Genomic DNA, 27,758 nt, shown 5'->3' on the forward strand with positions numbered 1-27,758 from the left:
AGGTACCATCATTAATGCATTATGTTGGTAGTCTTGATAGCCACAATATTTTCACCGGTCATTGTTGCCATCCTAAGGAAGACTGCACCCCAAAGTGGTATTTGGAGTCATTATCAGTCACCAATGTGCCTTTGGGGACCTGATGAACCAAACTTTGAAACTCCTAAGAAGTGGACAAACTCTGGTCAACCTGCTAGTAATCCTGCTGATAGTCAGGATGCTTCCTTCTGGCACGCATTTGATCTTCTTATCGTTATTAAAGTCACTCTAGATGTCATTTTTGTATACTCACGTTAATACACACCACATACCAAATTCTACAACATGATAGTCCTGATAAGAAGTTCAGATTCAATGTTCTTCCAGGTCAATTTTTCACTGATCTCTACGACACCAAAGGTAATCCCGCCAATGACCCTAATGCTGTCACTCTCAGTGGCGGTGCTAGTTTTAATGCTAAGGCTGCCATCACAATCAAAGGTACTAATTTTTCAGCGCTCAGTGGTGAAGTTATCATCACGATGTCCAGTGGAAACATCAACAAGTTATATGGTGGTGATCTCCAAATCGAAACTCCTCTCAATCAGGATACTGTTCTAAAACTTAATGCCAACGGCACTCTAAGTGGTGGTACTGTTAGAGATAATCCTAATGTTACTCTTAAAGGTACAATAGTGGTCACCTCAAATGATCAAGCTCTTGGCCAAAGTCTCAACTTCGGCGGCGGCGGTGGTGTAACTGGAACCCTAAATCTCGATGATGGCACTGGTGAAGGTAGCACTAAGCATGTCAAAATCACTACCGGTTCTAATACAATCACAATACCTGAAGGTGCCTATACTAAGACTGCTACTACTCTTAAGATTGGTAATCCCGATGCTCTGAGTACTCCTCGTAATCCTGATAATGCTACGGGAGATGCTAAAGAAGCTAAACTCGCTAATGAAACGAGTTTTACTAAGTACTGGCAATTACTTCCTCCTAATAACATTTAATATGGGAGGATGGAGATCCTACAAAAAACACGAACAAGGATCAGGACAATGCGCCAACGATGAACCTATTGTCCATAATTGGTTTTGGCACTTTTTTGATATCCTTCTCGTTATTAAAATTTCACTTCTTATTATCTTTATATATTCACTTTACTATAGAGAATCATAGCTACTGATAAAGTTGCTCTGTTACCAATGCAGCTCGTTATGATTTTCTAATTGTAGGAATTGACATTTTAGTAGCAATCATAATATCCCTAGTGGCTGCTATGGTTTGGACTGTAGCCTATGGGTTCTGGCGTGATGCTTCTCCTGAGTGTACAATTAGTTATGATGCTGCTAAGAATAAGCTTACTATCAAATATACTACTACTGATGGTTCTACTAAAAAGAAGACTGCTACTCTTACTAATACTTCTGGTACCCAAATTGGTACTAATTATAAGTATACTGTTACTGATGATACTTCTAAAATCACCTATACTTTTACAACAACTACTACTACGCTTGCTACTGGTACTACTACTGATACTGTTACTGTTCCTTATGGTCATATATTTGCTGAAGGATTCGGTAATCATGGTGATACCAAGCCATCCGAACACAAACCCAGAAGGATCACTACCAGAAGACAAAGATTGCGCCGACACTGAAGTTGAAGATGTTCATGCTTGGATCTAGCACTTCTTTGATCTCCTTATAATTATCAAGATATACTCACCGTCATTTTATATATTCACTTTACTATAGCTATTCTTTGGACTCTAGCCTATGGTCACTATCGTGATACTAAAATAGAAGCAATTAGTTATCCTGAGAATCCTACTATTAATACTATTAACTATGGTACTAAGGATGCCTGTACTAATCAGGGTACTGCCACTATTACTCCTCCTACTAATACTAGTCCTACTCTTACTATTACTACTACTACTATACACCTAATACCCTTAAATACCCTTAACTACTTATATAAATTTTATTAGATTAATAATAATTTTTTTTTGAGGTATTTGAGTTTATTTAATTCATTATTTAACATGACAATTTCTCTATTTATATTTGTTAAATGACGTTTTTCTTGATCATTTAAACGTCTTGATTTTGATAATTGTTCCAATTTCATTTTTAATTTCTTATTACGTTCCAATTCACTTTCTAATTCTTCATATTCTTCTTCATTTTCTTTCATATATTTCTTTACTTCATTATACATTTCTTTTACTGATTCTATTATTAATGTATTACCAATTTCTTTTATTCCTTCATCTATTTTCATCTAAAAAAACAATTAATTCGACTAAAATAAATATTTTTCGTAATAAAATAAATAATTTTCCAACTAATTGAGTAATTATTCAATTGAGTAATAAGTTGAAAAATTACATTTTGATTAAGATTAATTAATTTTTGTAATAAATTTGTTTCAAATTGTTCATTTGATTTTAATTTTTGTTCAAGTATTAATGATTCTATTAAATTACCAAATTCATTTAATGTACAACCATTTAATAATTTATTCTCCTAAATAAATATATAAAGAAATTTTATATATAATTTAAGTATATAAGTAGGAAAATTTAAGTTAGTAGAAAATTTGGTATAATTAGTTGAAGTGGAAAATTTTAAGTAGAAAATATAATACATTGGAATTAGAATTATTTGAGATGAATTTTTGTATAATTTTATTATTATTATCAATACCAATTTCTGTTAAAAAATATATTGCATCAGATTTTCTAAATCCATTCTCTATAACAGCGTTACGGTGCTTGGTCAAGCAGTACCCCCGTAAGGGGTCTATATAACTAACTAAAGGACCTCCCCCGGAGGGGCTAAATAACTACCCTAGGGGTATAAATAGGTAAATAACTAAGTACCATAAGGACTAACTATGTACTGGAAAGGGAGCTAAATATACACTTTTACTAATATGGGAAAGGGAGGTAAAAAGGTGTATACCTAAATATTCCTAGGCTATATAACTAAAGGAACCCTTTAGGGGTTAAGAGGCCCCTTAGGGGACTAAATAGCTAGTAGGAGACTAATGTCTGTGGGACCAGTCACCGTTATGGAGTACCTTTATTAATATCGATATTGAAAAAATAAAGAGAAATTTGATAATTAAGTTCATTAGATAAAGAATTATAAAAACGTGAATTAAGAAATGCTTTAAATTTTTCTGATGAAATATTATAAAATAATGAATCCCAATTCATACTTAATTTTATACAAGTCTTCTTAATATCCATATCTACACAATATTTTATACAAATTTAATTAATTAAATAAATAATTTAATAATTAATTAATTAATTAATTAAAATTAGAGAAAATTATTTAAAATTAAAGAATTTAGAAAATTTATTACCATTATTAATGAATGTATATATAAAATAAGAAGAACCAAAAATTAATATTATTATACAAATTATTTTTAATTGCCATAAATATAATTTATTTCTATCATTTTTTTCCTCCGTTACGGTGCTTGCTCCAACTGTACCAATTTCCTTAGTATTACATTCCATACCCTTAACTCCCCTTCCACCAACCCCGAAAGGGGTTTCCTCAGGAGTACACTCCATAGCTGTAGAATTAGCTCCCTTTCCAGTAATGCCATTAGCTCTTTTTCCCTTAGTATTATCTGTTGGACCAGTCACCGTATCGGAATTATATGATATAAATTTAATATGTTTTATAATAAAATTTTTATTATATAAATTAAAATAATTTATTATTTTATTATAGAAATTTAAATTATTTATTATTTTATTATTTAATAACATTTTATTAAATGATGTTATTTTTGTTTACACTCCAAATTTTTTAGAAATTATTTTTAAAAAATTTTTTTTAATTTTAAATTTATTTATTTTAATTTAATTTAATTTTATTTTTATTTTTTTTTATTGTGTGTTGTAAAAAAAATGAGTATAATAGAATTTGATGATACAAATTATATATTAAATGAACATTATTCTAATTCTGAAGATTCTACAATTGATTATTTTCAATTATATAATACACATTCTAATACATTATTTAATTTACCCGTAAAAAAAATAAAATAATCTAATCTAAAATTTAGTTAACTAATTAAATTGTTAAATTAATTAAAATTATTTAAAATTATTTAATTTAATTTGAATTTGTTTATTTAGTATGAAATGTTAAATGAAATGGAATTACGTACAAATTTACATCCAAATGATATTAAATTAATGCGTAAAGTTTTCAAATCTTTTTCAATATATTATTATGTAAAATTTTAATTATACAAATATTTAAATATTATTAAGAAAAATTAAAATAATTAAGAAAATTTAAGTATTGAGAAAATTTTAAATATTTAAGAAAATTTATTAGGAAATGGTTAAAGAATCAATAATGGAAACATTATCAATAATATATAATAAAAAACATTATAATAATTTAGTTTTCAAATCATTTCTTATCATTCATAAGTAATAAATACCCTAATACACTTAAATAGACTTAGCTTAAAATAGGCCTTAAATAGTTAATAAGCCCTTAAAATAGACCTTAAATAGGCCTAGATAGGCTTAAAATATCCTTAGACAGTCTTAGTAGCCTAATGACCTTAAATACCAAATAAGGCTAAAATGGGCTAAAATAGTACTTATATAGCTAATTACCCCTAATGGCCTTAAATACCTCTAACTGGCCTTCTATAGCTAAATATTCATAGATACCTCTAACTACTTAGAATACCCCTAAAATAGCCTTTATACCCTTAACTACTCATTGACTACCTACTTAACTAACTCCTCTTATACCTTTAACTACTCTAATACCCTTAACTACTAATTAATTATGAATAAATATAGAAGAAGAAGATTGAATGAGATGTTGAATGATGCGGAAATGTATGGAATGAAAGAGATATTAAAGAATTGGAGATTATATGTAATAACATTGAATAAATTAAGAGAAAATGAAATTAAAGCTAAAATATTTTATGAATCTTTATTATATTCAAAATATTTCAAACTTTTCAATCAAATTTTATATCGCCGTAACATCAAATTTTTTCATGTAACTTTCCCTTAACCACCTCTTAAATATCTTTAATATCCCTTAGATACACTAAAATATCCTTAAATAGCCTTAATAGGCTTAAATAGACTTAGAGGCTTTTAATAGGCTTAAAATACCCTTAAGTACTTAATTAGCCCTTAAATAGCCTTAAGTAGTTAATAGGCTTAAAATACCCTTAACTACCCTTATATACCCAGAATAGCTAGTACTAAATAGTTAAGAGTATAATAAATGTATGAATAGATAATGAAGATGATAAAAATAATAGAGAAGAATATAATAAATAATATAATAAAGCCATGGAATGATATAATAAAAAATTATAAAAGATTACAACTTTGTAAAATACATATTACAAATAATTATCAAATGTATCAAATTTTCCCTTAACCTCCTCTAATAACCTTAATTAGCCCTTAGATATCCCTAATAAGCCTTAAGTAGTTAATAGGCTTAAATAGGCTAATAACCCTTAAATAGCCTTAGATAGGCTAAATAAGGAAAAATAGGCTAAAACAACCTAAATACCCTAAAATAGCCTTAAAAGCCCTTAACTACCTAATATAGCCTTAAAGGGCCTTAGATACTTAAAATACTCCTTATATACCTTAAATAGCCTTAAAATGACCAATTACTCATATGTACCATTAATAGCCCTTAACTACTTAATAGCCCTTAGATAGCCCTTGATTACCCTTAAATATCCGTTAATATGGTCTAAAATAGTCATAGATACTATTGAATAAGATAAAATGTTGTATAGATATTTGAAGAATAAGATAATGAATGAAATATATAAAGTTTATAATAGAAGAATTGGTATTTATTTATTTGATTTGTTTATTTTAAAATATTACAAATCAATTTTTCTTGAGTCATTTACAAATTTTTATTACAACTCTTTACAGGTTTGCGTTACGGTGTGAGGTCCACGGCCACCACCAACCACCATCCCCCAAAGGGGCTTAGATATATACTTAAGATAATTAGTTAGTTATCTATAGTATTTAGGTATACACTTTTTTAGCTCCCTTTCCCAGGGTGTATTTATTCCTTATGGTATTTAGTTATTAGGGAGTAGTTATTTATACCCTTACTGGAGACCTTTAGTTCCTTACTTAGTTATCTATACCCCTTACGGGGTGTACTTAGTTACTGTTTGACCAAGCACCGTAATGTAATATAGAAAGAAGAACAATTATATAAAAATATAAGAATAATGAAAATAAATAAATTTTTTGAAATTTGGAAATTCAATTCACATTATAAAATTTCTATACATTTCTATCAATACAAACTCAAATCTAATACTTTTCAATTCATGTAATTTCTAACTACTCCTAATACCCCTTAGATACCCTAAAATAGGCTTAAATAGCCTTAGATACCCTAAAATATCCTTAAGTAGTTAATAGGCTTTAAATGGGCTTATGGGCTTAAAATAGCCTTATATAGGTTTAGAGGCTTAGATTAGGCATAGATAGGCTAAAATGGGCTTTAAAAGCCTTAATTACCTAAATAGCCCTTAACTACCTACTTAATAGCCTTATATCCTTAGATACTTAAAATACTTCTTATATACCTTAAAATAGCTTTAGACACTCTTATATACCTAATAACCCTTAGATAGCCTAAAATACCTTTAGATACCCCTTATATACCTAGATTGCTCCTTAATTATCCTTATTTACTCCTTAACTACCCCTTAACTACTTAAATTACCTTTTGATTAACCTGACACCATAATTTTATAGAAAAAATTATAAAAATATAAGAATAAAATTAAAAAAATTAAATATATTAATAAGAAAAAATATGGAAAAAAATTTATTGGAAAAATATTTAAATAAATTATTAGAAGAAAATAAAAAGAAATTATTGAAGAAATTTTTATTAAATAATTTTATAAAAATAATTGAATCAATTATAAAAAAATTTATATTTCAAATTATGTATAAAAATTATAAAATAAATTTAAATGAAGAAATGAATAATAATTTATCAAAATTACATTATGAAAATAAATTAAAATTAAAAATTTATTATAAATTATTAGAAAATATGAAAATAAAATTAAAAAAAAGAAATTTATTAACATTAGCAATAATTAATTATAAAAGATATTTATTATCTAAATATTTTAATAATTTTATTGAAAAATATTTAAATAAACAAATTTTCTATGAAAAATTATTATTTCAATTTAATAATTTTAAAAATTTATTAATCAAACGATTTTATTTTAAATTATTACAAGAAAATATTAAGAAAATAATACAATTAAATTTTTGCAATGGTACGTTACCCCGTTACGGTGCTTGTACACACGGCCAATCATCGACTTAGTTACCCCCTACGGGGGTAGTTAGTTATACAGTTATTTAGCCCCGAAGGGGTCCCTTATCCCCCGAAGGGGACTTCTAATTAGTTATTTAAGTTATATATATCTAGGGGTACTGTTTGAGCAAGCTCCGTAACGGAGCTCTCTAGTTATATACCCTAGGAATATTTAGTTATTTAGCCCCGAAGGGGTCCCTTTAGTTATACAGTTATAGCCCTTACAGTAGTTAGGTATACACTTTTTTACCTCCCTTTCCTATATTAGTAAAAGTGTTAATTAGCTCCCTTTCCCGGGGGTACTTAATATCCCTACGGGGAGTAGTTATATAGCTATTTAGTTATAGTACCTATATTAGTTAGTTATACCCCTTACAGAGGTACCTATTTACAGTAGTTAGTTATACCTTTAGTTAGTTATCTATACCCCTTTACGGGGTACCGTCTGACCAAGCACCGTAACGTAATTAATAATGTATTAGAAATATTAATGAAGAATTATGAAGAATATTTGAAGAAAAGTATAATAAAAAGAATGAAATTTATTATTGAAATTAATATTAATCGTAAAAATTTATTAATACAACAAATTTACAATTTTATTTTTAACCCCGTTACGGGGTCAGGTACTACGGCAACTAACAGTACTAAGGATATTAGTAGTACCATTGGACCAAGCACCGTTACTCCTGGAAAGAGAGCTAATTTTACAGCCATGGAGTGTACTATGGGAAAGGGAGCTAATAAGGATATTGTGGATACTATTAATACTGAGGATATTATTGGTAATAATATTAAGGTAGCCCCTTTCGGGGCTGTTGGTGAGGGAGTTGGTGAGGTAGCCCCTTTCGGGGTTGGTGGTAAGGATACTATTGGTACTGTGGAAACTGGTACCGTTGGTTCAAGCACCGTAATGGAGGAAAAAATAAAATTAATATATAGAAATATAAAAATATTAATAAAACCATTAAAAAGTGAATTAATGGTATTTATATTATATATATTAGTATTAAAAACAAGATTAAATAAATTTTATAATTTCTATTATAATTTCTCTGATCATGAATTAATTAATTCTTTATTCAATTATTTAAATAATAATATAAATTTTATTAATAATAATTTTAAAAATTTAGAAAATTTAGAAAATAATTTAAAAAATTTAGAAAATAATTTAAAAAATTTAGAAAATAATTTAGAAAATTTAGAAAATAATTTTAATAATTTGAATTTGAATAATTTAATTAATAATTTTAAAAAAAATAATAAAATATTATTATATCAATTAACATTTTCTTTTATATCTAATCAATTTTTTATACCTATACAATTTTTTTATTTTTTACAATATATTTTTTTAATTATATTATTCCCCGTTACGGTGTCTCCCGTAACGGTGCTTGGTCAAGCAGATTGTACAACCAACAGTACAGTTGTACCTGGTACTAAAGATATTAGTAGTAAGGTTATTAGTAGCCGTGGACCAAGCACCGTAACTGAGGAAAATTCTACTACTCATTTTGCTGCTCTGGGAAAGGGAGCTAATTTTACAGCCATGGAGTGTACCTCCGGAAAGGGAGCTAATTCTACCTTTATGGAGTGTACTACTGGTAATATGGCTACTAATACTATTAAGGATATTAAAGGAGTTATTAGTGGAGTTAATACTAGTAAGGAAGGACCTTTTGGGTTTGGTGCTAATACTAATGAAGGACCTTTTGGGTTTGGTGCTAATACTAAGGAAGTTCCTTTCAGGGCTGTTGTTGGACCAAGCACCGTTACGGAGGAAAATTCTACTATCAATTTTGCTGCTCCCGGAAAGGGAGCTAATTTTACAGCTATGGAGTGTACTATTAGAGATATAATAGATATAAATGATAATAATATTGAAGGTATTGAAAATCTATTAAATATTAATAATATAAAAATTAATCATTATAATACTAACTTTATTGATGGTATTGATGGTATTGATGGTATTTCGGAAGGTATTGAGGATATTAACGGTATCAACAGCATTTCGGATGGTATTACTGAAGGTACTGAGGATATTAATGAAGTTATGGAATATATAGAAAATATTTATGATAATGAATGTATTAACTTAATATATAATATTTATAATACCAACTTTACTAATAGTACTAAGGATAGTAAGGATATTGGTACCATTGGAGCCAGCACCGTAACTGAGGGAAAGAGAGCTAATTCTACCCTTATGGAGTGTACCTCGGGAAAGAGAGCTAATTCTACCCTTATGGAGTGTACCTCGGGAAAGAGAGCTAATTCTACCCTTATGGAGTGTACCTCGGGAAAGAGAGCTAATTCTACCCTTATGGAGTGTACCCCTGGAAAGGGAGCTAGTTTTACAGCTATGGAGTGTACTACTAATAATCCCCTCTATACTACTAATAGTATTAAAAAAATGGAATATGAAATATTAATGAAGATACCAATTTGGAGATTATTAAGATATAAATATTTAATAAAAAAAAGAAAATGTATATATAATTATTGGTATAAATTAATAAAAAAAAATAATTTGGATGAAAATTTTTTAGAAAATTTTAATATAATAATAAATTTAATAAAAAAAAATTATATAATAATATATTGGTATAAATTATTATTAACACAACGTGAAAATAAGAAATTATTATTAGAAGAAAAAATAAAATTAGAGCAACAAGAAAAAATAAAAATTTTGGAGAATAATAAAAAATTTTATCATATTATAAATAATTTATTGAAAAAATATTTATCAAAATATTATATAATTATTTATTATAATTATTTAATAAATAAAAATATAGAAATGAAATATATAATAAAATGGAATTGGAATTATATGAAGAAATATGAAATAAATTATATATATATAATAAATTTAAAAAAATTAATAAGAAATTGGAATATATATACAAAAAATAATATAGAAATAAAATTAATATCAAAAGAATTTAATAGAATAAATATATTATATAAATCATTTAAAATTTGGTATAATTTTACATCAATATTAAATAAAAAACATGAAGAAAATTTTTTAAAAATTAAATTTATAATAAATTTTAATAATAAAAATTTTTATTTAAAAATTTGGTATCAAAATTTTAAATTGAATTGTATTGGAAGGAAAAAATTATTAAAATATTTTCTTAAATGGAATAATTTTATTAAATATAAATTAAAATTATATCAACAATTTGATATAATAAATTTTAAGTAAGTATACAGTTATGGTGCCCGTTACGGTGCTTGCTCCAATAGTAGTAGTTATTAGTTAATTAGTAGTAGTTAAGTAGGGAATTAGGTAGTTAGCAATAGATAAGTAGGTAGTTAAGTATGTAATTAGGTACTTTAGGGCTATTTTAGAGTAGTTAGGAGTAGTTAAGTTAGTTAGGTAGTTAAGTTAGATAAGGAGTTTAAAAGGGAGAATTAAAGGAGTATATAAGCGGTATTAGATAGTTAAATAGGTATTTAGGTAGTTAAAGTGTATTTTTAGAGTAGTTAAGTCTACTATAGTTTAGAGTAGTTAAGTTTAGTAGTATTAGTTAGGTGCAGCAAAAATTGTAAGATCGAGGAAAATTTTTTTCTTGCTGCTAATTTTTCCTTGTAATTTTTTGCTGCACCTAAAGTATCTACTATTATTAATGGTATTAAGTATACTAATACTAAGGATAGTAGTAATAATAGTAATACTATGAATATTAGTACTACAATTGGAGCAAGCTCCGTTACGTAGGAAAATTCTAGTACTAAAATTGCTGCACCTAAACCTTTAGACTACTATAGACTAACTTAGCACTACTGACCTTAATTATTCCTTAACTATTTAGATATAATTAATTGATCTAGTCATCTTATTCCCTCTAATCTCCTCTAATTCCCTCTTAGTTACCTCTAGCTAGTCTTAACTACCTAAAATACTCTTAGATACACCTTAGACCCGTTAACTACTCCTCTAATTACCTATTAATTACCTATTAATTACTTATTAATTACCTCTAATTAATATTATAGTATGAAGAAGAATTTGTTAATGAAATATTATAAAATTTGGTATGAAAATTATGAAAAATTATTAATAGAAGAAAATAATTTTATTATAATAAATAATAAAATAAATAATAATTTAATAAAAAAATATTATAAAATTTTTAATAATTATATAAAAAAACAAATAATATTAAAAAATATTTATAAAAAAATTTATGAAGAAAATAATTTAAGAAGAAAAAATAAAATTTTTATTATATTTAAATTTTTATTTTCAATAAATAAATTAGAAATTTTATTAAATAATTTAATAAAAAATTATTATAAAATTTTTTATGAAAATTTTTTAAATGAAATTATTTGGATAAAAAAATTACAAAATTATAAATTTTTATATAAATTAATACATTATCAATTTTTAGCACCTAATAAGGTATTAGATCCTAATAGTATAGTAGATGGTAGTACAATAGTAGATCCTAATAGTACAGTAGATGGTAATACAATAGTAGATCCTAATAGTATAAATGTGAATAGTATAGTATTGGGAATTAGAATATTGAATAAAAATGCATATTATAATTTAAGATATAAATTATTAAGAAATAATTGTTTGAATAAATTAATTTTAAATTATTTTCATGTATGGAAATCTTTATGTAATAAATCATTTTTTTATTATCAAATTAAATTTGTTTATTTTTATCCCGTTACGGGGTCAGGTACTACTGGAGAGGTAACCAATAGTACTACTAGTAGTTTTACTAATAGTAATATTAAGAGTATTAAAAGTATTACTACTATAGATAGTATAGTACCATACACCTTAAATGAAGATACGGGAAAGGGAGCTAATTTTACAGCCATGGAGTGTACTAGTGAGAAAAATATTAATGAAATTGCTGTTGTAACTAATTTTGGGGAGTCGAGTACTTTTATTGAGGATACTGTAGAGATAACCAAGACCCCTTCGGGGAGAATAGGATCCGTAGGACCAAGCACCGTAACGGAAGTAACGGAAGAATTAATTAATATAAGAATAAAATATATAATGAAATGGTGTATCGAGATAATGAAATATTGGAAAATACAAAGTGGAGTAATAAATTTTGATGAAGAAATTTTGAAAGAGATTTATATATTTATAAGAACAAATCGTGTAATTGAAGCATTAAGAGCATTACAAGAAAATTGTCTAATAATAAATTTATTAAAAGTTTGTAAGACAAGAGTTGAAGATTTTATTTATCATAAAAATTACAAATTAAAATATAAAATTTTTAATCATCTGAAACAATTAGAAAATTTAAATTCAATATGATTTTTATACTTTATATAGTAGTTACGGTGCTTGCTACCATAGTAGTCTATAGTAATGAGTATACAGTACTACAGTAGTTAAGGAATAATTAAGGGGTAGTTAAGGGTATTAGGAGTAGTTAAGAGGTTAGGTAGTCTATAGGGGTTGTTAGGTAGTTAGGAGTAGTAAGGATAGTAATAGTAAGAGTAGGACCCTTACCATCCTTAGTAGGAGTAATAGTGGCCTTAGTAAAAGTAAGATCAGTAGTAGTCTCAGCACTACACTCTTTAATAGTAACATTACCAGTAATATTCTTAGGATATGTAATTACTGTTTTTGAGTATTAGTATAGTAGCCGTAGGCTAGAGTCCAAAGAATAGCTGTAGTGAAGTGAATATATAAATATAACAGCTAGGGAGATTTAACAGGTGCAAGAATTGTAAACGAATGCCATCCTTAACGATTATTAGGATGATCAGTTGACCAAGTATTCTGTTTACCAAACATACAACAGTTAGTGGTTTCGTGACTGGAGTGCATGTCATTTTCTTGGGGTGCTCCTGTAATGGTAGTATTAGTATTAGTACCACCACCAGATATTCTGTAGGTGCCAAGACTAACAGGATTGTCAGTTTTTTTGAGTGTAATGGTGCTACCGAGGTTGATATTTGACTCGATTTTGAGACTTACGTTATAGATTCCAGGAGTGAGATTACTATCGGCAGACTTGAGGTTGAGGGTGAGACTATTGGCTTTACGAGTTAGAGTATGAGGGCCACCCCCTTTACTGATATCTCCACCGGAAGTTAGGACTAGGGTATTAGTACCACCACCTAGAGTTAGACTTTGTGCTTCAGTGGCGGCGCTTCCAGTCTTATATGTGGCACTGCTGATATTGAGGGTTATCGTATGGGTACTACCACCAGAATTATAGTTACCAGAGTTGCTTGGAGTGAGTGTTAGATATCCAATTGCTTTGTCTGCTTCATGACTGCCACCCCAATATCAATGTTTACAATTAGGAAGTCACCTACCAGCTGCATTGGTAACAGAATATCTTTATCAGTAGCTGTGAATCTCTATAATGTAGCGAGTATATTAATATAGTGACGAGAGTGATTTTAATAACGATCAACACATTAACTATGTGCCAGAACTGAAGATTATTTGTTCCCCAACCGCCATAAGCTTTGGGAGAATGTTTAGCATCAGATTGTTTATCAGTGAATTGGAGTATAACTACTATCATTGGTGGAAATATTGTGGCTATTAGGAGTACCATGAGTGCAGGAGATACAGATGTCAAGTAATGAAGTTTAGTATCAGTGTAGTTGTTAGGAGGAAGAATGTGCCAGTACTTAGTAAAGCACTCTTCATCTTTGAGGCCAGGGGCACCTGTAATACTACCAGGATCACGAGGATCAGCAGCACCAATGGTAAATGAACTAGAGGTGGTATCAGCAGCACCCTGGATAGCTTGGTAGGCACCGCTATCGATTTTGAGATCAGTACCAGTGATTTTGACATACTTACGGCCCCTATCATTGTCGAGATTGAGGGATCCAGTGACACCAGAACGATTTGGATCTCCACCGAAGGTGAGTGTAGAACCAATTTCCTGATCATTTGATGTAACCACAATGGTGCCATTAAGTTTAACTGGAGTATTTTTAGCGGTTTGAGGTTGAGTGATAGTACCATTGGCATCGAGGGTTAGCTTATCACCAACAGTGAGTGGAGTACTTCTTTGGAGTTCACTTCCATCAGCATTTTTGATAGTACCACTGATTTTAGTGATTTGGAGACCACTACTACCGACATTGAGTGTTTTGAAGTCTACATCACTGGATGTTACTGTGATACTAGCACTAGATCTAAAACTACCATTTGTGAGAGTAACAGCATTTTTAGTGAGAGACTTAAGTGCATCCAGAGCGGTCCCTGTCAAATTGATAGAACTACCATTGATTGTGACTTTGCTGTCAGTATCCTTGGGTGTTATTGTTCCACTGAGACCAGTACTGCTGTGATCGTTATGAGTTAGGGTGAGTGCATTTCTAAGATCTCCCTGATTGGTTACCGTGACATCACCTTTAATCGTAACATCAGAACCAGTAATAGTAGAGATTTGACCTTTGGCTTCAATTTCTAACTTAGTACCAGCATTGAGTGTTTCAGTAATGCCACTCTTGAAATCTTTAGGTTGACCATCTTCGTACTTCTTGATAGTTCCAGTTATACTTGTGATTTCGACAGGACTAGTAGTATTGAGTTTTGTAAAGTTAGTAGCACCCACTGTGATAGTTATAGTACCACTAGACTGAAATTCACCATTACCAGTACTATTGAGAGTGTGCTGAACTGAGTATATAAAGATGAAAGCAAGAGAGATATTAATAATTATAAGAAGATCAAAACCGTGCCAGAAGAAAGCATCCTTACCAGCATCACCACTAGCAGAATCCTGACCAGTGTTTGTCCACTTCTTAGGATTTTCAAAGTTTGGTTCATCAGGTCCCCATTTACACATTGGTGACTGATAATGACTCCAAATAGATCTTTCCTTTGCAGTCCTCCTCAGAATTGCAACAATCACTGGTGGAAAGATTGTAGCTATCAGAAAACCAAAATAATGCATAAATGATGGTACCTAATTAATAATATCAAAGAAGTGCAAATCCAATCATAAACATGATCACCCTCCTTGACTGGTCCGCTGCTGATGTCGTTTGCCTTGTATTCTGTCCAGCCGCCGAACTTAAATGATCCTGGATATAGGAGGAATTCGGTTTTAGGAGACCAGACTGACAGAATACTAATGATGGAAGGAACAACAATTGAGTTGAACTTGGGAGGATATATGGCATCTCTATAGTCAGTCTGGAAAGCCTCCAAGTCCGTCTTAACTGGGTCGTAGTGGGATGCTTTAATACCACCAGCATCGTATGCGGCTACTTGTTTCTGGACCAACTCGAATTTACTTTTGACAGTTCCAAAACCTTCGAACTTTTCTTTGACGACCTCTGCCCTACTATGTAGATGAAGAATATTAGCTTCAGCAAGTGCTGTGAGGGCCTCTTGGAGAGAATCGACAGCATCCTTGAGTAGTTCTTCAGGCTTATAAACATTGTCGAATTCGGTCATTGCAGATACAACTGCTTTATACAGAGGTTCTTTACCGGCCTCTTTATATTTAGATTCTTGTTCCACAACATCATTGAATTTTTTTAGGACGCCACTACTGCCATTGTCGTATGCATCTTTAACCTTTGTGGCCTTCTGTTTTAGTTCATCATCCTGAGTTTGATCATAAAGATCTTTGAGTTTCTCACGAAATGAACCTCCTGTTTCATTAGCACCGACGGCAGTGGCAAGTTCATTGGCAGCATTACTATCTTGTACATTACCAGCTTTAACTGCACCGGCTAGCGTATTGGCTGCTTCATAGAGTAATCTGGCGAGTTTTCTAAGTTTACCCGTTTCATGTGGGCCTGTACCAGCCTTAGCCTTGAGCACTCTGGCGGCAGCAGTAGCAGTACCAGGATCCTTAACTGCAGTGTAAAGTTGATTGGCTTTATCGTGTAGTTGAGTGGCCAGTTGTTGGAGTCCTTTGGAATCACTTTCACCAGCTGCTGCTTTAATTTTTGTTGTTTCATCTTGGTAACGTTCAGTATTTTGTCATAGACATTCTTAAGAGCCAAGAACTTCTCTTTGACACTACCCTTATCATCTTCAGTTAGATTGTTGTATTCTGTAACGATTTTTTCGTAGTTTTGTATAACAGTTTTGGCATTTTCATGGGCCTGATTTGCATTACCATCACGTAGAGCTGTGACTTTAGTGACTAGTTCTTGGGCTGGACCTTGAAGTGTACCACCACTCTGAGCAGCTTGTTGGAGATCGTTGGCCAGTTTTATAAGTTTAGTAAGGTTTAGAATTCTCTCATAGATTAGTTTTAGTGCATTAAATTCGGACTCTAAACTTGACTTATCATCTAGTTCTTTGTATGCCCTCTCAACTACGTCGAAATTGCTTATTACATTGTTGGCATGAGTAGAAGCCTGAGTACCACTGTTGCTGGCTAGATCTCTGGTGTTTGTGGCGACCAGAGTTGCAAACTCCTTGATGAGTGCCTTACAAAGTGCTTCGAACTGTGCCTTGACCTGGGTCCAGGCACCTTCAACGTTCTGGACCTTTTGTTGTTCTTGAGTTAGTGATGATGTTGCTATGGCTAGTTTATCTTTAATTTCTTTATATTTCGGTTCTTTTTCCAGTTTATCGTATGCGATCTTGACCTTTTTGAATGCATTTATTACTGCAATGGCCTTATCATGATCAGTAGGAGTACCTTTGGCTAGTTCATTTGCTTTGGCATATAGACTATCACCACCAGTATTTTGCTTGCCGGCTGCATCCTTAAGGGCTTCGGCATGAGATTGAAGTTCTTTAAGTTTACCACCAGCACTAGCTAGTGTGGTGGCTGCACCATTAAGTGTTCCGGCCTTATTCTTTAGTTCTTCGGCTGCAGTACTGACTTCAGCACCACTAGCAGTGGATTGAAGTTCTTTGGCCTTAGACTCTAGTTGTCCGGCTTTCTCCTTGAGTCCAGGTTGAGCGGCATCGCTTTGGATATCATATTTCTTGGCATCTATGAGTGCTCTTACTTGGTGTCCACCGCCAATAGCGTATTTGCCAAACTTATATAGTTATAGTTAATATTAAAAGCATTCCATGCCTTCTCAACTGCTTGATACTGGTCTTGATGATCTTTATATTTATTTAGATTCTTGTCCCTTAACTGCTTCGAATAGACGTTTGACTTCTCCGTATTGACTTCTGACAGCTTGGGCCTTAGCAGGTAGATTAGTACCACCAGCAGTAGCAAGTTGTCGGAGTGCGTATCGAAGTTTACCAGAAGTGTCTTCACTATCGCCGACAGCTTCTTTTAGCTCTTTAGCTTCCTTTTTAGGGGATTGACTATCTTGACCAGGAGCTGCACTGTGTAGTTCATTGGCTGCATTATGCAGATCCTTTGCGAGTTTCCTAAGTTTCTCACCACCGGTTACAAAAACTATCAGCAGAATTACATAGGTGAAGAAATTTAACCACTGAGAAACTATGGAAGGAATGATAATAGTATAAAATTTTGCTCGTCTGGGAGGTTTGAGGTCGCCGCCGGGGTTTTTGAGATTAACTCCGTTGTCGTTGGTCCAACCTTCAGTATACTCTTGTTGATACTATTAAGGATCCCATATACTTTCAAGATGGCAGTGATTGTAACTGTAAAGGTACTGATAATCTTACCACATACAATAGTGCCAAACTCAAAGTCGAAATCCAATCTGGTTCTGATAATAAACTCACTTCTGCAACCCTCACACTCACTGAGGCTGGTGGTAGTGGTACTGCTGAACTAACCTATAAGTTTCCCACACCTATAACTCTCGGAAACAGTGTCACTGTCAAATTCAAACTCAATGACACTGAGATCACCATTAGTCAAGGTACCACTAGGGCCACTGCCAAGCTCGAAACCACTGCTTCCAAAACTATCCCTAATCTCGATAATCTCAAAGGTGATGCTGGTGAGACTCTCAACATATCTACTGGAAGTTTCACTGGAAATCCTACCCTCAATCTTAATGGCAAACCTATCAAGACCGATACTCAGCTCAACAACAATGACAAAATCACACTCACAGGAAACATCAATACCGATACTAAGATCGAGGCCACAGGTACTGTCACTATCACTGGCGGTGGATCCCTACAACTCACCGCTAATCCTACTACTGTTGAACTCTCTGGTGGTCTCACCGGGAGTAGCAAACTCAGCATCGGTCCAAGTAGTGCAACTCTCTCCGGTGTTAATCTTGCACCTGTCAAGTACTATGAAAAGGAGTTCCATGATAAACACAAAACTACTCACTGTTGTTACTATGGTAAGGTTTGGAAGTTGAAGTCCCATACCAACAAGAACCATAAGACTTGGCGGTATAAGGTGAGCCAAATACCCAACAGAATTCTTAAAATCACACTTATCATCGGCATGGCTTTCAGCAAAGTCTTGTTCTATAGAGTATGTTAGAGCAGTAGCAGTAGCAGTAGCAGTATCAGCTTCCAATTTGAGTATTTTGCAAACTCTTTGATTATCATCAGATGGTGGGAAGCCATCCTTAGCTTCTTCACCTTTGTAATAGGCTATGGTCCACAGTATTGCTGCGACTAGTGATATCTTAATAACTAGAAGGGTATCAAAGGCGTGCCAGAAGGAATTATTAACAGGTTGACCACCATTACAAAAACTTGCAGGTGTGTATTCTCTCCACCCACCCATTCCAGTATCATCATTTGCGGGACATGTTTTGGGTGAACGGGCTTTAGCGGCAGGACTAAATACTCCTCTGTTAAGAAGAGCAACAATCACGGGTGGAAAGAAAGTAGCTATCAGGAGTATCATCTCAATCTTGTCAATGAGATAGAATGGTATCAAAAGGTTCAGTAAATATATGACCATAAGGAACAGCAGCAGCTTCAGTTTTAATACTATTACCAGTAAGAGTTATTTCAATACACTTATCAGTATTACCCTCCTTATATTTAATTTTAAGAGTTCCCTTCTCAGCATCCACACTAACATTACACTCAGTACCAGCATCAGTATTCTGAAGAGCATTAGCAGTATCTGTAATATTAGTAATAGTAAGTTTAGGACCCTCAGTCTTAGTAGGATTCTTAATAGTGACAGTACCAGTAATCTGAGAAGTAGCAGTAGTATTACAGGTACCATCAGGATTAGGAGTACCAGTTTTGATATTAACATTAGTATTAGGAATAGTAATAGTTTCACCCTTCTTAGGATGAGTACTATTACATATTACCAATCACCATACCAATAGTATTAGTAATAATTAAAAGTATTAAGTACTCTAGAATATATATATATATATAAGATGAGGATTTAGATTTTTAGATATATATATACTCCCTAACTACTACTAGACTACTGTATTTAACTACTCACTCAACTACTTAAGACTAGCTAATATATATTATTAATGTATAAAATTGAAATGTATTGGAAAATTAAAATTAATTGGTAAATTAAGATTAATTGGAAAATTATAATGTAATGATATGAAATAATAAATACTAATAACAATTATAATTCCTAAATTATCATTTTTTTCTAAAAATCCTTCAGTTAATCCCAATATTAAACTCATTATTATACGATGATATTTATTCATTATATAATATAATGTTATATATGAAAATATCATACATGTTATTGTACCATATATCTATATTACAAAATTAATCTAATCTAATATAAAATAACCTAAAACAAACTAAAATAACGTAAATTAGTCTAAAATAACCTAAATTAAGCTAAATTAACCTAAATTTAAATAATTAGATAAATATTGGTAAGATACAGTTTTAGTATGTATCCATATTGGACTATTGAAATTAATACCAATAATAGAAGCCATTGGATCAATAATGAACATGGGTAATAGAATTCTTAATGGTAAATTGAACCATATGAAAAAAAGAATAGATAAATTATAAGTTATAACACCAAGATCATATTTTCTTGAAAATGGAAATGGTAATATAAAACATGAAATTATTGATAATATTGCTATTAATTCTATTATATATTTTAATGGTATTTTTGGTTCATTTATTTTTGCTAATATTATACCACATCCCAAATGTACTAATTTTCTATAATCAAATTTTCCAATCCAAATTATAACAAATTTTATAATTAAATAAATAATTTAAATTATATTGATTAATTATTTTAAATTAATTATAATTAATTTGTTGAAAAAAATTACCTAGAATAAAATTTATTTAAAAGATTTGAATATGATATTAAAAATATTAAAAAAATTGGTAACAAATAAAACATATCATACATTTACAATAACTTTAATGACAATAACACATGAATAAATGAATAAATGGATAAATGGATAATAGAATATTATGAGGTATAATGGAATCTAATGAATATGATTAAGAATAAATTAATATTAGTAATTAATATTAATAATTTATATTATAGAAATTTTTTTCTAAAAATAACATATTAATTATATTTTATATTCTATGGGTATTCTTAGGGTAATTGAGGGTACTGGGTAGTCAGTGGGTATTCTTAGGGTATTAAGGTACTCTAAGGTTATTTAAGTACTTAGGAAATCTTAGGGTATATAAGAGTATTTAAGAATTAACTCCTTTAGGAGCAGTAATATTATTAGCTCCCTTTCCCATAGTACACTCCATAGCTGTAGAATTAGCTCCCTTTCCCATACTAGTAACGGTGCTTGCTCCCATTGTACTACTACCCTGAGTATTAGTATTTTCCTGACTACTATACTAAGATTAAAAATATATGTGTATTGTAAAAAATTATTAATCATTGGGTCCAACAGGTAATGAAGAAATAAATGTATTCCAATTAATCATTTGTATTAATGGTGAATGATAATTAATATATTCTATTATATGTTCTATTGTTAATTTTTCTTCTTCACCACTTAATGCTTTAAATGTTGAATCTATTAAAAATATTAATAAATTATTTAAATTAGTATTAAGAAATTATTTAAATTAGTATTAAGAAATTATTTAAATTAAATTATTTGTATACCAATAGAATTAATATGAATTGGTAAATTTTGTATATAATTATTCAATGTATCTTTATTTAATTTTGATTTTATATCATAATACATTTCCATATTCACTATAATATTATTAATCAATAATTAACCAACAATTAACCAAAATAACTAAAAATAATTCCAAATTTAATGATTTTAAAAATAAATGTCCAAAATTGATCGGGTTAGAAGAAATAAATTTTTCTCAATCCTCTCAAATTGCTGCTACCTAACACACCTAACTACTTAAGTATAATTACCTGGAAAACATTTACATTTAAGTTTATATTTATGTCTAAACTTTAAAGGTATAAGGAATGGTGTAGTTTGATTAGTAATAAAATCAGATGGCCATGTAAATGAACAATTATAAAGTCTATTTTTAAAAGTTTCCAAATCTAATTTTTCATTTTTATCTTTAAATATACTTTTCCATTTCAAATTTTTTATTTTCAAATTTCCTAATCTTTCTACATTTAACGGTATTACATTTCCAATTAATGATATTTCACTTATTCTTCCAAATATCTAAATTAATACATAATTATATAAATTAAATAATATTTTTTAATTAAAATAATATTTATTTAATTTAAATATATTTTATTAAATTAACTTTAATTAAATCTAATGTTTGAAATAATAAATGTGTATTAAAATTTTTTATATATGTATTTATACTATTTACTAATATTATATTATATATTATATATATTATATTATATTTTATATACATTAAAATTTTACAAGTTAATTTTATATTTGTGACCCCATTTAATTCCAAATATTAATTAATTAAATTTAATTTAATTTAATTTAAATATAATTTAATTAAATATTTTTACAATAAGAATTTGAAAAAAATGGTACAAAGAGTAAATTATAGAAGACATAATAAATATAAAACAAATTCAAATGTTGTGAAAAGAGTACGTACACCTGGTGCTCGTCTTGTTCTTCATAATATAAAAAAAGTTGGTAAAAGACCAAGATGTGGTGATTGTAAATGTCTACTTGCTGGTATATCAGCAGTAAGACCATTTCTATATAAAAATCTTAAACATAGAAATCGTACAGTATCAAGACCATATGGTGGTTCAAGATGTCATAATTGTGTTAAAGATCGGTAAATTCATAAATAAATAAAATAATTAATTATAAATTAATTTAAATAATAATTTAATTAATTAAATAAATAAATAAATAATAAATATAAATATTATTAATTATTAAATTAATTGTATTATTAGTATAATAAGAGCATTTTTGAAAGAAGAACAAAAATGTGTAAGACGTGTAGTTAAAGAACGTGAAAAAACAAAATTAGTAGAAAAGACTAATGTTAAAGTTGAACAAAAAAAGAAAGTAAAACCCGACAAAAAAACTAAATCAACTAAATCATAATATTATTTACCCCAAAATTTATATTATTAAATAATTAAAATTTATTTTTATATTCGGAATATTTAATTGGGTTGTAAATTTATATGTTAATTAAATGTAATATATGTGTAATGTTATATATAAATTATAGATTCTTATTAGCAATTACATTAAGAAGAAGTTTATATATAAATAATAATTTTACAATGCAAAATATTAAAAATATTAAATCTTCCAGAAGTAATCAAAATATTAAATCTTCTAGAGGTAATCATAAATTTTATTTATTAAAAATTAATTTATTAATATTTGATCTTATAATTTGATTTATTAATAATTTAATTTTATTTTTTTTTAATATCATCCAATAATAATTTGAATTGTATAGAAATGAAGAATCCTATGATAGAGAAATTAGTAATGAATATAGAAGATAAATATGGATATGTACCATTTGGTTATGAATTAACAAGACGTGAATTTAAAGATATTAAAGATTTAGATAATTCAATTAATAAAAATATTTGGATCCGTGGTAGAATACATGAATTACGTGGTAAAGGTAATTTTTTTCTAATTTATCTAAATTATTAGCCTTAATAGGCTTAAATTAGTAAATTAGCCTTAAATACCTTAATAAGCCTAAAATACGCTTAAATAGGCCTTAAAAGGCTAAAATAGCTAAAATAGCTAAAATACCCTTAAAACACTATTTATACCCTTAATTACCCTTAGTACCCTTAAATCTTCATAATTTCCTCTTAATTACTTAATTATTATAAATATTTGTAAATTTTAATAAAAAATTTTTAGGTGGAATATGTTTTTTAATATTAAGACAACAAAGAGAATTATTACAATGTGTAATTGATAGTAAATCTGAAAATAATACTAAAGATATGGTCAAATGGACTTCAACGTAATTTTAACTACCTAATTACCTTATCTACTTAAATACTACTAGATTAGACTAAGTATTAGTAGTTAGTTCATCTAGCGATATCTTAGGGTATTCTTAGTACTCTAGGGTACTCTAGGGTACTCTAGGCTACTCTAGTGTATTATTAGTACTGTAGTATATATTAAGATATAAGATGAATAATAATTATAGATTATCATTTGAATCAATAGTTGATGTATATGGTAAAGTAGTAGTACCAAATATGCCAATATTATCAACAACTTCATCAAGTAAATTAATAAATTTTCTATTAAATTTAGATGAATTAAATGTTTCTAAAATCTTCTGTATCTCCAAATCTTCAACTAATTTACCATTTCTATTACGTGATGCTAATAATACTGATAATGAAGAATATACAAATAATCCCAATGTAATTATACTAATTATGAGTTAAATTATGAGTTAAATGGGATATAATGTTTTAGGTTATAAAAGTAAATCAAGATACAAGATTAGATAATCGTGCATTAGATCTTAGAGTATCTTTAATAATTATCCTAGTTATATATAGTAGTTAGTTATACCCCTTAAGGGGTACTGCTTGACCAAGCTCCGTAACGGATCTTGATAACGTAGCTACCCCACTAATTACCTTTTTTGCAACCTTTTAGTACAATTATTTATTATTTGTAATTATTTTTTCGATATAAGTAGTTACAGCAGCAATAGTTACCGGGAGAGGAAAATTTATTTCTTCTAACCCGATCATTTTTTGACATTTTTAAATAATTAGTGATATTTGGAATTATTTATATATTTATTGGTTAATATATTTAAATTAATAATTTTTTAGTGTTTTATGAATAATATAATATTTAAGATACAATCAATAGTTTGTCAATTATATAGAGAATTTTTATTATCAAATGATTTTATTGAGATACATACACCTAAATTATTAAGTGGTTCTAGTGAAGGTGGTTCATCAGTATTTAAATTTAAATATTTTGAACAAGATGCTTGTTTAGCACAATCACCACAATTATATAAACAAATGGCAATTTGTGGTGATTTAAAACGTGTATTTGAAATTGGTCCAGTATTTAGAGCTGAAAATAGTAATACACATCGACACTTATGTGAATATGTCGGATTAGATTTAGAAATGGAATTAAAAAATAATTATATGGAAGTTGTTAATTTAATTGATGAAATGTTAAAATTCGTTTTTAATGGTTTAAAAAATTCCAATGAAATTAATTATTTCTATAAACTTAATCCATCTATACAACCATTTCAATTCTTAAATCAAACACCAAAAATTACTTTTCAACAAGTTTCTAATTATAGTACTAGTAGTTAAGTAAAGTAGTTATGATAGTAGTTATGATAGAGTAGTTAAGTAGTTAGTATAGTTAGGTAGATTAGGTAGCAGCAAGATCTAATTAGCATGGAAATTTTATTTCTTCTAACCCGATCAATTTTGAACATTTATTTTTAAAATCATTATTTTCTTAATTATTTTTTAAATTTTTATCATAATATTATTATTAGGCAGTAGAAATGTTAAATGAAATAGTTGAAATACCTAAAGATTTAAATGAATATGATTTTACTACAGAACATGAAAAATTATTAGGGAAAATTATTAAAAATAAATATAATACTGATTATTATATTATTTATCAATATCCACTTAATGTAAGACCTTTTTATACTATGCCACTTGATTGTTCCAGAACGGTGCTTGGTCCAACAGGTACAGGTACAGAAGTTACTAGTACTAATGATACTAACAATACTAATAATACTAATAATACTAATAAGGATACTAAGGATACTAAGGATACTAATAGTACTGAGGAAACTAATAAGGATAATACAGTTGTACCAGGTACTGTAGGTAGTCCTCCTAAGGATACTAACACTACTACTAATACTAGTACTGGAGATGGTACAGTTGGAGCAAGCACCGTAACGGGAGACACCGTTACTGAAAGAACAATTTGGAGTAGAAGTTATGATTTTTTTATGAGAGGTGAGGAGATATTATCAGGTGCACAACGTATTCATGATAGTGAAGAATTGGAAAAGAGAGCAAAAGAATGTGGAATTGATGTTAATACAATTAAAGATTATATTCAAGTATTTAAATATGCTTCATTTCCACATGCTGGTGCTGGTATTGGATTAGAACGGGTTGTTATGTTATTTCTAGGACTCACTAATATACGTAAAACTTCCATGTTCCCAAGAGATCCTAAACGTATTACACCTTAATCTAATTTTTATACTTATTCACTAATCTATAGCATTCTATAGCTATCTAAGGGTATTAGGAGTAGTAGTACTGTAGTTAAGGGCTATTAGGTAGTACAGTAGTCTACAGTAGTCTTAGGTAGTTCAAAGTAGTTCTTAAGTACTCTAGTAAGTAGTTAAGGGCTACCAGTAATACCAGTAATGTAGTTAAGGGCTATTAGGTATATAAGTAGTAGCAGGTATATTAAGTAGTTAAGGGGCACAGTAGTCTATAGTAGTTAAGGGTACCAGTACCAGTCACCGTACGGGTAGTACCCCTAGTACATTAAGTAGTTAAGTAATTGATTTAAAAAAAATTAATCATCTATTGGCATATGGAAAAATTGATTAAATGATTCAGTTAATGAATCAAAATTTTCTATTTTAAATTCATTTAATTCATCAAATGTTAATAATAAATTGCCATCCAATTCTTCAGTTACTTCAGTTGTTTCATCGGATTCACCAGTTGTTTCATCGGATTCACCAGTTGTTTCATAATTTGGTGTATATAATTGTTTAATTAATGTTAATTGTTTAGTACAAAATTTATAAGCAGTTCCAATAATACAATTTGTAAATACTATTGATAATAATATTTTATCTTTAAAATCACCCAAATTCTAAATACAATACAATTAAATTAAATTAAGTTAAATTAAATTAAAGAAATGAATTATGGAAGAAAAATTTTTTCCTCTGTAAAATTCTCAAACTAACTGACTAATTAACTGAGTAACCAACTGAGTAACTAATTAACTGACTAACTGAGTAAATCAACTAACTGAGTAACTGAGTAACTGAGTAACTGAGTAACTGACTAACTGACTAATTAACTTAATTAACTATACAATAAAATAATTTCTTTGTTTTGAATTGAATTTATTAAAAATAAATGCTAAATCACAAATAAATGAATTATCCCAACCAAATTCTTTATATCTAAAAATTATTATTTAGAAATTAATACCTTTGGATTTGTGATTCTGGTGTAGTATATTTAAATGGAGAATATAATTTCGTATCACCATCCTAAAATATTAATAATTCTATTCAAATTACAAAATATTTCGTATAAAACCATTTAAAAAAACATGTTTCCGTTCTTGACTAAATTAAGAAATGAATTAAATTAAATTACATGTTCAATGTATATGAATATTGAACTATTAGTCATTTTATTACCAAACCATTTTATTACCTATAAACAACTGATAACCTTAAGATAAGTACGGTAAGGGTATCTAAGGATAATTAAGGGTATTAAGGGTATAAGGAACCCCGGGAAAGAGAGCTAACTATGGGTATAGAGTGTACTAGGGAAAGACAGCTAACTGTATAACTAAATACTCCCTTCGCGGGTTAGGGAACCCGGGGGGGTTGTCGGTGTGTACAAGCACCGTAATGGAATACCTCATTTGATAAATGATTTTCTAAATAAGTAAGAACAAATTCACTTAAAAAAATTGTTGGTAATTCATAAGAAAATCCATGATCAATTAATTTCTGAAGATTCTTAACATCTCTTAAATCACATTCCAACTACATATAACTCAGATTAATAATTAATAATAATTAATGTTAATTGATGAACATACGATATGATATTGTTTAGAATGGAAATCTAATGTATCAACTTTGTGACTGGGAAATAATTTTAAAAGTTCTTCTGTATGTGTAATTATATTAATTTTTTTATTAATTTCATTTTCAAGATCTATATCGAAACAAATAATATTATTATATTTTGATATTAAATATAATGATGTAGTATCAAGTCCAGAACCCAAATTAACAAA

The 27,758-nt window shown here is 28.9% G+C and overlaps 10 protein-coding genes across 10 annotated transcripts, besides 21 other annotated features; 5 read left to right on the forward strand and 5 right to left on the reverse strand.

Moving 5' to 3' along the window:
* The first annotated feature begins 21 nt into the window (after positions 1-21).
* Positions 22-69: a sequence feature (Signal peptide predicted for TA04795 by SignalP 2.0 HMM (Signal peptide probability 0.912, signal anchor probability 0.003) with cleavage site probability 0.360 between residues 16 and 17).
* TA04795 (uncharacterized protein) lies at positions 22-995 on the forward strand (the record flags this gene model as incomplete). Its single annotated transcript, XM_950085.1, has 2 exons — positions 22-292; positions 367-995. 2 exons carry the CDS (start codon positions 22-24, stop codon positions 993-995), a joined length of 900 nt encoding a protein of 299 aa, XP_955178.1.
* Positions 996-1,264: 269 nt separating this feature from the next.
* On the forward strand, positions 1,265-1,676 carry TA04800 (uncharacterized protein; the record flags this gene model as incomplete). Its single annotated transcript, XM_950086.1, has 2 exons — positions 1,265-1,528; positions 1,563-1,676. 2 exons carry the CDS (start codon positions 1,265-1,267, stop codon positions 1,674-1,676), a joined length of 378 nt encoding a protein of 125 aa, XP_955179.1.
* A 301-nt stretch (positions 1,677-1,977) lies between these two features.
* TA04810 (uncharacterized protein) lies at positions 1,978-3,784 on the reverse strand (the record flags this gene model as incomplete). The annotated part of the gene is made up of 5 exons (XM_950087.1): positions 1,978-2,274; positions 2,382-2,519; positions 2,641-2,747; positions 3,076-3,249; positions 3,367-3,784. 5 exons carry the CDS (start codon positions 3,782-3,784, stop codon positions 1,978-1,980), a joined length of 1,134 nt encoding a protein of 377 aa, XP_955180.1.
* Positions 3,383-3,451: a sequence feature (1 probable transmembrane helix predicted for TA04810 by TMHMM2.0 at aa 112-134).
* Positions 3,785-4,367: 583 nt separating the features above from the next.
* On the forward strand, positions 4,368-12,714 carry TA04815 (uncharacterized protein; the record flags this gene model as incomplete). Its single annotated transcript, XM_950088.1, has 8 exons — positions 4,368-4,462; positions 4,847-5,054; positions 5,301-5,428; positions 5,821-5,965; positions 6,244-6,380; positions 6,812-7,353; positions 7,877-10,619; positions 11,418-12,714. The coding sequence occupies 8 exons, from the start codon at positions 4,368-4,370 to the stop codon at positions 12,712-12,714; spliced, it is 5,295 nt and encodes a 1,764-aa protein (XP_955181.1).
* Positions 8,347-8,406: a sequence feature (2 probable transmembrane helices predicted for TA04815 by TMHMM2.0 at aa 576-595 and 683-705).
* Positions 8,668-8,736: a sequence feature (2 probable transmembrane helices predicted for TA04815 by TMHMM2.0 at aa 576-595 and 683-705).
* Positions 12,715-13,149: 435 nt separating the features above from the next.
* Positions 13,150-15,223, reverse strand: TA04820 (uncharacterized protein; the record flags this gene model as incomplete). Its single annotated transcript, XM_950089.1, has 2 exons — positions 13,150-13,684; positions 13,728-15,223. 2 exons carry the CDS (start codon positions 15,221-15,223, stop codon positions 13,150-13,152), a joined length of 2,031 nt encoding a protein of 676 aa, XP_955182.1.
* Positions 13,781-13,849: a sequence feature (3 probable transmembrane helices predicted for TA04820 by TMHMM2.0 at aa 33-55, 411-433 and 459-481).
* Positions 13,925-13,993: a sequence feature (3 probable transmembrane helices predicted for TA04820 by TMHMM2.0 at aa 33-55, 411-433 and 459-481).
* Positions 15,059-15,127: a sequence feature (3 probable transmembrane helices predicted for TA04820 by TMHMM2.0 at aa 33-55, 411-433 and 459-481).
* Positions 15,224-15,309: 86 nt separating the features above from the next.
* On the reverse strand, positions 15,310-19,153 carry TA04825 (uncharacterized protein; the record flags this gene model as incomplete). Its single annotated transcript, XM_950090.1, has 5 exons — positions 15,310-16,239; positions 16,314-17,390; positions 17,514-17,908; positions 18,112-18,413; positions 18,468-19,153. The coding sequence occupies 5 exons, from the start codon at positions 19,151-19,153 to the stop codon at positions 15,310-15,312; spliced, it is 3,390 nt and encodes a 1,129-aa protein (XP_955183.1).
* Positions 15,863-15,868: a sequence feature (GPI-Anchor Signal predicted for TA04825 by DGPI v2.04 with cleavage site probability 2.1199 near 1096).
* Positions 17,760-17,828: a sequence feature (5 probable transmembrane helices predicted for TA04825 by TMHMM2.0 at aa 2-21, 65-87, 147-169, 173-192 and 357-379).
* Positions 18,578-18,637: a sequence feature (5 probable transmembrane helices predicted for TA04825 by TMHMM2.0 at aa 2-21, 65-87, 147-169, 173-192 and 357-379).
* Positions 18,647-18,715: a sequence feature (5 probable transmembrane helices predicted for TA04825 by TMHMM2.0 at aa 2-21, 65-87, 147-169, 173-192 and 357-379).
* Positions 18,893-18,961: a sequence feature (5 probable transmembrane helices predicted for TA04825 by TMHMM2.0 at aa 2-21, 65-87, 147-169, 173-192 and 357-379).
* Positions 19,091-19,150: a sequence feature (5 probable transmembrane helices predicted for TA04825 by TMHMM2.0 at aa 2-21, 65-87, 147-169, 173-192 and 357-379).
* Positions 19,109-19,153: a sequence feature (Signal peptide predicted for TA04825 by SignalP 2.0 HMM (Signal peptide probability 0.837, signal anchor probability 0.000) with cleavage site probability 0.244 between residues 15 and 16).
* Positions 19,154-19,163: 10 nt separating this feature from the next.
* Positions 19,164-20,626, reverse strand: TA04830 (uncharacterized protein; the record flags this gene model as incomplete). The annotated part of the gene is made up of 5 exons (XM_950091.1): positions 19,164-19,560; positions 19,847-19,864; positions 20,036-20,085; positions 20,133-20,427; positions 20,544-20,626. The coding sequence occupies 5 exons, from the start codon at positions 20,624-20,626 to the stop codon at positions 19,164-19,166; spliced, it is 843 nt and encodes a 280-aa protein (XP_955184.1).
* Positions 20,038-20,085: a sequence feature (4 probable transmembrane helices predicted for TA04830 by TMHMM2.0 at aa 5-22, 52-71, 83-105 and 120-142).
* Positions 20,133-20,153: a sequence feature (4 probable transmembrane helices predicted for TA04830 by TMHMM2.0 at aa 5-22, 52-71, 83-105 and 120-142).
* Positions 20,196-20,264: a sequence feature (4 probable transmembrane helices predicted for TA04830 by TMHMM2.0 at aa 5-22, 52-71, 83-105 and 120-142).
* Positions 20,298-20,357: a sequence feature (4 probable transmembrane helices predicted for TA04830 by TMHMM2.0 at aa 5-22, 52-71, 83-105 and 120-142).
* Positions 20,561-20,614: a sequence feature (4 probable transmembrane helices predicted for TA04830 by TMHMM2.0 at aa 5-22, 52-71, 83-105 and 120-142).
* Positions 20,564-20,626: a sequence feature (Signal peptide predicted for TA04830 by SignalP 2.0 HMM (Signal peptide probability 0.721, signal anchor probability 0.110) with cleavage site probability 0.340 between residues 21 and 22).
* A 305-nt stretch (positions 20,627-20,931) lies between these two features.
* TA04835 (uncharacterized protein) lies at positions 20,932-22,110 on the reverse strand (the record flags this gene model as incomplete). The annotated part of the gene is made up of 5 exons (XM_950092.1): positions 20,932-21,087; positions 21,142-21,269; positions 21,362-21,457; positions 21,635-21,902; positions 21,991-22,110. 5 exons carry the CDS (start codon positions 22,108-22,110, stop codon positions 20,932-20,934), a joined length of 768 nt encoding a protein of 255 aa, XP_955185.1.
* Positions 22,039-22,092: a sequence feature (1 probable transmembrane helix predicted for TA04835 by TMHMM2.0 at aa 7-24).
* A 127-nt stretch (positions 22,111-22,237) lies between the features above and the next one.
* Positions 22,238-22,778, forward strand: TA04840 (60S ribosomal L34 protein, putative; the record flags this gene model as incomplete). Its single annotated transcript, XM_950093.1, has 2 exons — positions 22,238-22,500; positions 22,625-22,778. 2 exons carry the CDS (start codon positions 22,238-22,240, stop codon positions 22,776-22,778), a joined length of 417 nt encoding a protein of 138 aa, XP_955186.1.
* A 369-nt stretch (positions 22,779-23,147) lies between these two features.
* On the forward strand, positions 23,148-26,460 carry TA04845 (aspartyl-tRNA synthetase, putative; the record flags this gene model as incomplete). Its single annotated transcript, XM_950094.1, has 7 exons — positions 23,148-23,319; positions 23,571-23,676; positions 23,869-24,091; positions 24,147-24,200; positions 24,515-24,997; positions 25,216-25,927; positions 26,321-26,460. The coding sequence occupies 7 exons, from the start codon at positions 23,148-23,150 to the stop codon at positions 26,458-26,460; spliced, it is 1,890 nt and encodes a 629-aa protein (XP_955187.1).
* Between the last annotated feature and the right edge of the window lie 1,298 nt (positions 26,461-27,758).

This window comes from Theileria annulata, chromosome 3, assembly GCF_000003225.4.
Source record: "Theileria annulata chromosome 3, complete sequence, *** SEQUENCING IN PROGRESS ***".
Lineage (NCBI taxonomy): Eukaryota > Apicomplexa > Aconoidasida > Piroplasmida > Theileriidae > Theileria > Theileria annulata.